Genomic DNA, 10,068 nt, shown 5'->3' on the forward strand with positions numbered 1-10,068 from the left:
TCCTCCTTGCTTCGTTTAAGGCTTTTGATTTGATGTCTTTCAGGTAGTTTGAACAGTAGGTGGGTGGAGATTCTGCACTCAGCTACAGCTGTGGTCTCCGACAGGGTCATATTAAAGACATCCCCTCTCACAGAAATCATCAAAAAACAAAACAAAAAAACCCAAACAACAACAACAACAACCCTGTCCACAGAGCAGGGGCAGAGGGAATCTCCCCTTTTTGTCAGTGTAAAGAAGTTGGACTACACATTTAATCCCTCAGATATCTTAATAGAAGGGAAGTACAATTTCAAATGAAAGATCTGTCATCAAGGTCCTGAGTTTAATTCCACCATCAGGCCGGGGTCTTTCTGTGTGGAGTTTACATGTTCTCCCCGTGCTTGCGTGGGTTCCCTCCAGGTATTCCGGCTTCCTCCCACCGTTCAAAGACATGCAACTTGTGGGGATAGGTTAATTGGATAATCCAAATTGCCACTAGATGTGAATGTGAGTGTCTGTCCCTGTGTGTTGGCCCTGCGACAGACTGGCGACCTGTCCAGGGTGTACCCCGCCTCTCGCCCTATGACAGCTGGGATAGGCTCCAGCGCCCCCCGCGACCCTGAAAAGGATAAGCGAAGGGCTGGATGGAGATCTGTCATCACGATTCTTTGGACTCGGAATTGTAAAAAATAAATGTCTAAGACTAGAGAAAAAGTTCTGATACTTCATTGTTTCATAATCAGTTTTTAATTCACAGAAAGTTTTCTGTTATGGTTTTATTCATCTTACTGTGGACTCATTGTAATATATAAATTTAAAAAAAAAAAAAAAGGGAATTTCTATTGGAATTGGTGAAAAAATGGGAACTTTTCTGTCATTTAGTTGTTTATTTTTGACATAATTACTTTGGTGTTGTATGAATGCTCATGAGGAAGGATTTTAGCAGTAGGAAATGCAGTAAAATGTATTAAAATACAGTGAAATTTAAGCCCTCCTTTACATTTTCCAAAGCCATCCAGTGGGCCGGATGGGAGTTCTTGCCAGGCCGATTCTGGCCCATGGGCCTCACATTTGAAACCCGATCTAGAGCATTGCAAAGCCTGATGGTTATACTTAAAGATGCCTTGAAAACTTTAGTACTGCAGTGCATGTCTCTGTATACGGCTATACAGAGATCTCAAAAGATTCTTTCCACATTTCTGTGGCTTCCTCAGAGCACATAAGCATATTCCAACCTCAAATCTTTCCAAATGTTTATGTACAGTCACAAGCATTCAAACATTTTGGCTCGTGTGGAAAAACATTCTAACAGCACCCCAACGTTTACATTTTTTCCACCCATTTTCATTTAATGCACTCTACAATCAAAGTTTTTAATAAGAATGCAATGCCAGAGAAAAATACAATCTCTGAATATGACCTTACCAGAATCGATGTAAGAACATTCTCTTAAACCAGAAGGCTCATTCCATACTCGCTGAAGAGTCACTGCCCATGCAGCAAATCCTTTTTGACAAACATATGTACCAAGGCACACATTCATACTTAAGCTGCTGTTCCATCGGACTCTGTGCTGTGTGAGCCGACAGAGAGGACGTAAAGGCGAGTTGTCGCCCTGGGGGGGAAAGAAATGTGAGGGAGAAGTCATCATGCTTGGTGCATAAACAGCTTTTAACCTGAGGGGGAAAAGCTTATGGGGGCGTCTTCAGGGTGCAGGTCTCGCTGTGCTGCATTTCAGTCTCTTTCCTTTTTTATGTGCAAAACACGTAATACTCAAGTTCGCGTATCAGCATGCCCTCAGTCTGAATCGGAGGAGTCATTAGTTTTGGACTTGTGCTTTCGCTTCCTCTTGCTCTTCTTTTTGTCTTTCTTCTTTTTGTCCTTCTTCTTTTTCCTCTTCTTTCTGGGATGGTGATCAGAGGAGGAGGATGAAGAAGAGGAGGAGCTGTCTGAGTCGGAGGCAGAAGAGGAAGTGGTGTCCTGGAGCAGTTGCTGCAGCTGCTGGATCCTACAGACAAGGAGGGAAGGCAGGAGAGAAGAGGATGTGGTATTTAAGTCAAGTGCAGGGAGGAAAGTACAGCCGAGGCATACTGATGCCCAGGTTGGCAAGCATCTCAAATGTCACTGAGCAGCACACTGTCTTTGTCCCAGTACCAGCATTTCCAGAAGGCAGAGTGAGCCACGTGCCCGCTTGTGGTTGCGTATTTCTAGTAATGTTAGCAACCCTGTCCAAGTAACAATTAAAACTGCAGGTCTTGGGCACATATTTAGTTTTCAATTAATCTTTTTTTAAAAGGTGTCCATTATTGCTTAAATCCAAAATGGAGGAGACAATAATGACTTCATCGTCAATTTTGTTTCAGGCATTTTTAAATGGTTTCTTCTAAGTTTTTTGGGAAGTCTCACAGATATCTTTATCTTTACCAAACAAGTAAAACTCATTTTAATTTAAATGTTCACTTTTGTTGGAGTGCTCAGTTTTGTAAGAAAATATTCTGCACACACGTATGATTTGGGGTTTAGTTTAATAAGAACACAACAAATCTTAGACTACTATGGAAACATTCAAAAAGACTTACATATTATTATATCTTTAGCACCTGCATGCTTCGATGTATTCTCTTTTACATGAAACACACTGAGAAGACAAGTGCATCACAAATGAAGGCTCAGACTCACAGAACTGAGACTACTGGTGTCTCTAGCTGCTTTCTTAAACTGGGCTAGGCAGCCAATCAGACAACACAGACTGAAGGGCAGGACTCAAAGAAAAAAAAGTGTATTGGAGGGCCCTTCAGTGATGCAGGACACCCTTAGAAAAAATACACAAGCTCTAAAGGACTCTAAAGCAGAGTGGATGAGAAGAATTAGAATAATCTTTAGAAAAATCACAATGTCTTTGTCTAAACAGTCTAAAATGTTCAAAAAATAATCATCAGAAAGAAGCCAAAACAGCCATGTTTTAGTCTACATGTCTACATGACCTTTAAACTGAGGTGCTAAAACAGCTTTTTAGTTATAATTCCTTTACTTGATTGTGCTCACACTAAAACCTGCAGTACACAGAAAGCTAGGAAAAAACAAAAACAAAAACAACAACAAAAACAAACAGGATTTAAACGAGACCATGCAGCTCTCCCCTCTCTCCTCTAAGCCAATCACACCGAACAAGGCCAAAGACTCCTGTCACAGAGTCGGTCTTCTAAAGCCTGAACCATCCAGGTGGTGATGGTGGTGCTGGTGCAGGAGGTAAGGTCCTTCTAAAACAAGCTCCACTGCAAGATTTTAAAAGGTGATTTTGGGCTACTTGTCCAGTAACACCAAAGACTTCCTGCACATCCTGGCTATAATTTGGAACAGAATTTGTACTTTACAGATTTAACAGTGTATCTTTAATATTTTGTGACTTTGGGTTACAAAACATTAGATGATGGGTACACTGTGGTCATAAAGAGATGGAAATGCCAACAATACTCAGGCAAACTGGATTTCAATGACGCTCATCTGGTACTCAGGGACCCAAAGAAAATATTCCCCCACACCATTACATCTCCACCAGCAGCCTGATACACAGCAGGATGGACAGGTGTACCTAATAAAGTGCAGCGGTTTGTCTTGTCCTCAAACAGACTCAATTTCTTGCTGCCTTGTACCAGATACAGAGTAGAGTTTGTGTGTACTGACGATGTTATTGGAGGAAGAAAGAGCTAGCAAACGTTGTCCACAGATTTCCACTGAGAAATTGCTTCAACTGGGCATCAACACTATGTCTGCAAAAGCCCATTTCTTAGAAAACAATTGCATCAGCTTGAGACACACTGCGAGGATAAGGCTGAAGGACACTGCTGTGCTACGATCAGTTGTGCGTACAGCAGCTGACAATTCAAGTGCAAAAAAAGACAAATGGCATGTGTGAATTATCACCAGAGTAAATTTAATAAATAACATGAAGCTAAGCAGGATATTTGTGCTAAAGAAGCTGCAGCACGATTAGATTTTGTTATCGAAGCACGTGTCAGAGTACGCTATTCAATGTCTGGCATAAATATTAGTGTTCATACTGCATTCCTGAGTCACGCTGTAACACGTGAGCAGCAAGGTGACAACAAAACTTACACGGCTCCAGTAGAATCCTTCTGCTGCAGCGTGGTACGGCACTTCTTTCCAGGGAAATTTGTCCTAAATGGACTGTAACTCTGAAAATACCACCCCTCTTTAGCTTAGTAAGACTGTTACTGCTTCACGTCAGGCTCAGCCAAACTCTGGAGTGAATTTCTGAACAGGATGGCGGCTTCAGATTTTGTCCCCTATTTCTTGAACTGAAGCGGTGCTCTGAGAGAAAAACGTCATCATATTCAACGCAAAAATGTGGCCCCCCCAAAAAACTATTTGGGCGACATATATGATAAAATTAAAAGTCATACACTCAAATAATAAGCCAAAAAGTAATTCTAACAAAAAAACAAAACTCTCATTTCCTAACTTCTTCATCGTTACCCAATTGTGACACAAGGCTACCGCATCAAGCACAATTTAATAGACAGCACCTTACATGAAATTAGAAAGCAGGCTGGCAGAGGTTGGACTGTTTCACTCCCCTTTCAAAGAAGATGCCAAAATGAATGTGGCACAGACACGCAAGTAAGACTTCAAAGCGCCACTGGCCTTTAAATAACCTTTTTGATATGCATGCAAAAATACACAAGCATGTGTGCGCGCACAATCGCGCACGCTCTTCTTCCTGAACTAGCCTCAAATTCAAACATCCTGGTGTCAAACAGTATTTGCTAGAAACTGGAACAAGCAGCCAGCAACCATGAGAGACTTTCCAGGTCATCTGAGATTGTCCCACTCCAGCGAGAGGACACAGTGGAAAACTGAGTTTTCAAGTATATGATCTGAGTATCACGAGTGGGTCCTTTAATAGCGGTGGAAAATTATGAGTCTTTCTCTGGGAAATTAACATGCACACAGCAGGAAAATGACTGTACATACCTGGTTTCCTTCTCATTCCTTTTGTTTTCCCGAATCAGGTCGTACATTGGGTCTTCGTGTGCCTAATAAAGTACACAATGTCACACAAAAGGAAGGTAAGGTGCTACAATTCACACTATATCCAGGAACTATACATTCCAAACTGTGTTGTGTCAGCACTTTTAGGAATATCGAGACAATAGAAGGAAGGAAAATATGACACAGTTGCATTTATGGTAATCATTGCAGGGGCTGAGCGTTCCTGCAGCGAGCACTGTTTCATTAAAAGTACACTGGAACGAGCTGTGTGCAGAGATCTGCTGCCCACATGTGTAAACTAAATCTGACCTTACTTAACTTTAGTCTCAGACACAAACTGTCTCTGTCATAGCTCCACGACATAAACGCGACTACTAACTTTTTTCTACTGCATTCACGCATTTTTCTACTGCAAGGAACCGTGGGTGGGCCAACCATTCTACAGCAGTAAACAAACTCACCACTCTGAAGTGCTCCAGTTTCTGGTTGCCTGTGATGAAGAAAGGACACTCCCGATCACCTGTCCTGTGGCCGTAGCGCTTGCACCTCCAGCCTTTACAAAAGGAAACAAAAATCATTGTTTGTCTAACGAATCAGACATTTCACGTACATGGCAGCAGAGTTGCTATTAAACAGACGTCCCACGTAAAACTGATTTTCCTCATCTCAAGAACTTTAGTTTGCCAAAATAACCCGAACTCATGGTGCTTTCAACAGTAGTTCGATAGAATATGCTCAGTGTCATGGTTATCGCGAGTTGCCATAAATGACTACGCAGATGCACCAACTGGTCACCAATCATGTGGCAGCCATCATGTGCATTCAGACATGCAGAAATGATCAAGACAAGCAGCTGAAGTTCTTAATGTGTTTGAACGTGGCATGATTGTTGGTGCCAGATGGGCTCGTCTGAGTATTTCAGAAATTGTTGATCTACTGGGTTTTTCCCCAGACAACCAGTGTTGGGTCTGAAAAAAAGGGAAATATCAAGGGATTAGCAGTTGTCCTTGGTAAAGTGCTTTGTTAATGTCAGAGGAGAATGGACAGACTGCTTGAAGCTGATAAGAAGCCAACACTAACTCAATAACCACTTGTTACAACCAAGGTAAAGTTTACAAACGCTGGTGAAAAATGAACAGAAGAAGATTGGAAAAATGTTTCCTGGTCTGAGGAGTCCTTCTGCTGCAACACTTGGTCGGGTTCAGAATTTAGTGCAAACAACACAAAAGCAGGAATCCACCCTGCACTGTTTCAACAGTTTAGGTTGTTGTTGGTGTAATGATGTGTTTTATGTCTTCTTATGCACACTCTGTGCCTCTTAGTACCAACTGAGCATCATTTAAACGCCACAGCCAAGCCGATTATTGTTGCTGACCATGTCCATCCCTTCATAATTACAGTGCCCATGACAATAATCTCAAACATGCCAATCAAGTCATTTACTCCATGTAAATTTCACGACATCCCAAAGGTAGACTTTGGGATGTTGTGAAATTTACATGGAGGATGATCAGCCGCAACTGTGACATTACCACGTCAACATGGTTCTCTGAGGAATGTTTCCAGCGCCTTGTTGAATCTATGGCTACGTTCATGTATACTAACAAGGATTTTTCCGCATTCATTCTGAAAAAACATTTCGGTCCACATGAAAACACCAAAAACAACTTCAAGTGGTGTCAAGTGCTTTCCAAGCGAACATGTGGTGTTATAACCCCAACTGTACAGAAATACTGGCCAATCAAAAACCTTACAAACAATAACATGGCCACAGTCTGACGTCAAAAAGTCGCACACCTTTGATGTTGCAAGACAAAAATCCCCATTTTTGTTGTCCATATGTAACCGCAGAGTTACTGGAAAGCCTCACCCTGAAAGGAGCTTTTCAAAAGCTCAGTTTAGGCATCTAAAACTGACCGAACATCTAAAACTGACCAAAACTTACTGAAAAACCTACGTATGCAAAAATCCCTGTGTACATGTAGACAGGCCTACAGCATGATGAATCAAAACAGTTCTGAAGTCAAAAGGGGTTCCAAGCTGGTATTAGCAAAGCGTACCTAATAAGTTGACTGGTGGATATGTATGTAAGCCCAGTCTAGACCACTCATCATCTAGCTAATAAAGCAAATCAAGGACAACTCAAACTGCATTAAAAGACACAAACTGTAAAAAAAAATCCTGAAAGAAATATTATTTTATTAAATTGGATTTTGTTGAACAGCAGTCGGCGAGGGACGCAACAACCCCACGCAACAGCAACTCAAGAGTCGCACACGAAAAAACACGCTGCTCATGATGAGGCGCCTGATTATCAGTGACAGATCATCTCAAATTCATTATCACTTTTTCTGCCCTGAAAACAAATCAGCAATTTCTATCCAAGTTTCACACCGATTAACTGCTCAAGTGGCAGCGTAGCATCTGTGAACGACTTGAGTGTTTTTAATGCGAGTCTGCAGGAATTCTGTTCACCACGTAAAAGAAGTAATTTCTCGCCGTTCCTTTAAGCAGGACGACAAATGTACAAGTTTTTCACAAAGGATTGAGGGAAAAAAAAAAAGAAAAAAGACACAAACACCACTTTTTTGTTTGCGTGTGCATGTTTGTGTCTGAGCTCTTGCTGTTCGCAGCATGAAAATGTGTGGGACGAAAGAATGAATGGACACTGAACATAATGACATTCATTGTTTTGGGAAAAACAGACAGAAGATAATCTCTGCAACACCAATTATTAGTCTTCGGTCCATCACTCTTGTCATAAAAACAATAGACACAGTGATAAATGTCAAGATCTCGCAGTTAACATTTATCACCTATCATAACTGCTGCCTACTCACAGTGGAGATTTACTCCCACCTACAGTTCCAGACCTATAAGTGCTGCTGGTACCTCACTAATAAACCGTACTCAAAACATTTCCCAGCATCCATGTGAGCTTGTTTAACAGATTTTTAATTTTTCAAATAATTCATTTTAAGTAAAGAAGCATGAGAAATAAATACTATCAATAAGATTACAATTTCTGTTACAGATAAAAATATTAATAAGGAGTGGAATGGCTGTACTTGAAATCATTTAGGTTCTCAGCAAACCACATTTCAAACATTTATAGGACTTGCAGACACCCTGTAGTGTATGCACTGTAAATTAAAAACATAAACTAAAGGACTGAAACTTGCCAGGCCAAAAACACTGCACAGCTCTAGGAGATTAATAATGAAAATATGTTAGAGTCAGCACTGAAGACAAGCATAAAATTTTAAAATAAACACGCTGAAGTGAGCAGCTGAGTAATCACTACTGTCATGTGTCTTATGCCCCCTGTTCTAAAGGCAAGAGGCTGCCTCCTGGGATAGATTTCCTTCTGTTTGCCTAATTAGCAATGAGTGTCACCTCTGATATCAACACCTAACTCCTGTAGCTGTGAAAAGATTCCCGAGGGATGTGAAAAACTCAGTTAAAGACTGCATTTGCATGAGCAGAACTGTAAACAGCATGTTTATTCCCGTCAGTGCAAACTCGGACACACTATACTCACACTGCATCACCTTCACCTCCCTCCCTAGAGGCATCCACAGCCCTTTCGTGGGAGCGTGGGCCAGGAAGCTTCTGGCTTCTTCATTTCCTGGTTCTGCAGGGATACAGTCCTCTGGTTTTTCTTCATGCTCCTGCAACACAAACCGATCACTGTCACCAATTCTCACGATTTGTCTTTACCTGAAAAAAGCCACATGTAATTTACTTCTTACTCTTAGCTGTCTATTACTGCGAACACGTTACCTTAATAAATCCCGGTGGAGGTTTCTCATAGCTGCATGAGAGAGAGATTAAAAATGGTTAGTATGCTGCCAAAAACATTAAAACAAAAAATAACAACATGAAGTTGCTGCCCCTCGCTTATTGCGGATAAGCTTGATCAACTTGAAAATGGGTGTCAATTAAGACGCATTTATAATTCATGCACAAGTTTGCGGGATTAAAGAGGAAAAGCCAGAGTGAAACTGGAGTTACTCACAATGTCTCGATGTGTTTCAGTTTCTGGACTTCTTGGCTGACTTTTTTCGTGTGCTTCTTCAGTTTCTCCAAATCATCTTTTGGTATCTTGTCCCTCTTGTGGTGTCGTCTGTCCTCCTTCTCTCTTGCTCGCTTTCTGTCCGACATCTTGCTTTGAACAAAATGATCACCCGACAAAAAATACCGTTGTTATTAAAAGTGCATGCGGAGCTTTTACGTTATTAATTCCATGAAGATGAATCGTGCTAACATGCAGCTAACTAGCAAACGCCGCTCCAGCGCTTCTGCACTTCCTGTGCAGTCAGATTCGATTGTTAAAGTCCGGCGCCACCTGCAGGACACCGGCGGTAACACAGGAAGTGCGCCTGGATTCTCTTTCTCTCTCTTTTTATTTTTAAACACAAACGACAGTTTCTCTCAGCCGTAAACACTGATAAAAATGTTTATTCTTCCCTTATTGAATCCGTTTCCCAACCCATTTTCTATGATTTTCTAGTTTGGCAGTTTTAATCTTAATAACAGGATACTGGAAACAAAATGTCACTGTATGTTTTAGATCATCTGTACCTCGTTTAAGTGACCTTTAACATCAACGGAACAAACCAAAAGCGTGCGCCTTTAGCATCTTTTCATGCATGTTGCGTTTCAAATGCTTCCATTTGAAGGTAAAGGTTTGGCTTTCCTAAAAATTAGTAATAGATTCAGATGGCTCCAATCTGCTTATTGCGTTATTAAATAAATTTTGAATAATTTGAGTCATGGTAACATCGGAGTTCATTTGGATCTAAGTTTTAAATATATATATTACGTCGGACTAGTGTCTGCAAAGCCTTTTCCCCCATGAGGGCATTAAAGATCTCTATAAATACATTCTTTTAAAACTGCATTTAGGCATATAGACATGTTCAAGAGGACATGATGGCATATGTCAGAAGCTTCCGATCCACTCGTATTTTCCCACAGAAGAGTTTACTGACAATAACCTGAAAAGGAGAAAATATCCAAAGAGTATCCAACCTGGCACTAGCAAGGTGTACCTAATAAAGTGGCTGATGAGTG

The 10,068-nt window shown here is 41.0% G+C and overlaps 1 protein-coding gene across 1 annotated transcript; it reads right to left on the bottom strand.

The window, feature by feature from the left end:
* Positions 1-846: 846 nt before the first annotated feature.
* rp9 (RP9 pre-mRNA splicing factor) lies at positions 847-9,309 on the bottom strand. Its single transcript, XM_085396371.1, has 6 exons — positions 9,011-9,309; positions 8,776-8,806; positions 8,534-8,663; positions 5,454-5,545; positions 4,975-5,036; positions 847-1,987 (listed from the first exon to the last, which is right to left on the bottom strand). Exons 1-6 carry the CDS (start codon positions 9,154-9,156, stop codon positions 1,777-1,779), a joined length of 672 nt encoding a protein of 223 aa, XP_085252497.1. The 5' UTR covers positions 9,157-9,309; the 3' UTR covers positions 847-1,776.
* Positions 9,310-10,068: the final 759 nt, after the last annotated feature.

Source organism: Rhamphochromis longiceps, linkage group LG22 (assembly GCF_057381845.1).
Source record: "Rhamphochromis longiceps isolate RC_006_pf linkage group LG22, R_longiceps_female_GT1.1, whole genome shotgun sequence".
NCBI lineage: Eukaryota > Metazoa > Chordata > Actinopteri > Cichliformes > Cichlidae > Rhamphochromis > Rhamphochromis longiceps.

What these genes read in the sequence shown, in the direction of transcription:
- rp9 (XM_085396371.1), bottom strand. Translation starts at nt 9,156, where the DNA reads ATGTCGGACAGAAAGCGAGCAAGAGAGAAGGAGGACAGACGACACCAC. An exon ending in CTGAAACACATCGAGACATT is followed by an intron (nt 8,807 to 9,010) that starts GTGAGTAACTCC and finishes TCTCTCATGCAG; the next exon opens with CTATGAGAAACCTCCACCGG. An exon ending in GGAGGTGAAGGTGATGCAGT is followed by an intron (nt 5,546 to 8,533) that starts GTGAGTATAGTG and finishes CCTTTTGTAAAG; the next exon opens with GCTGGAGGTGCAAGCGCTAC.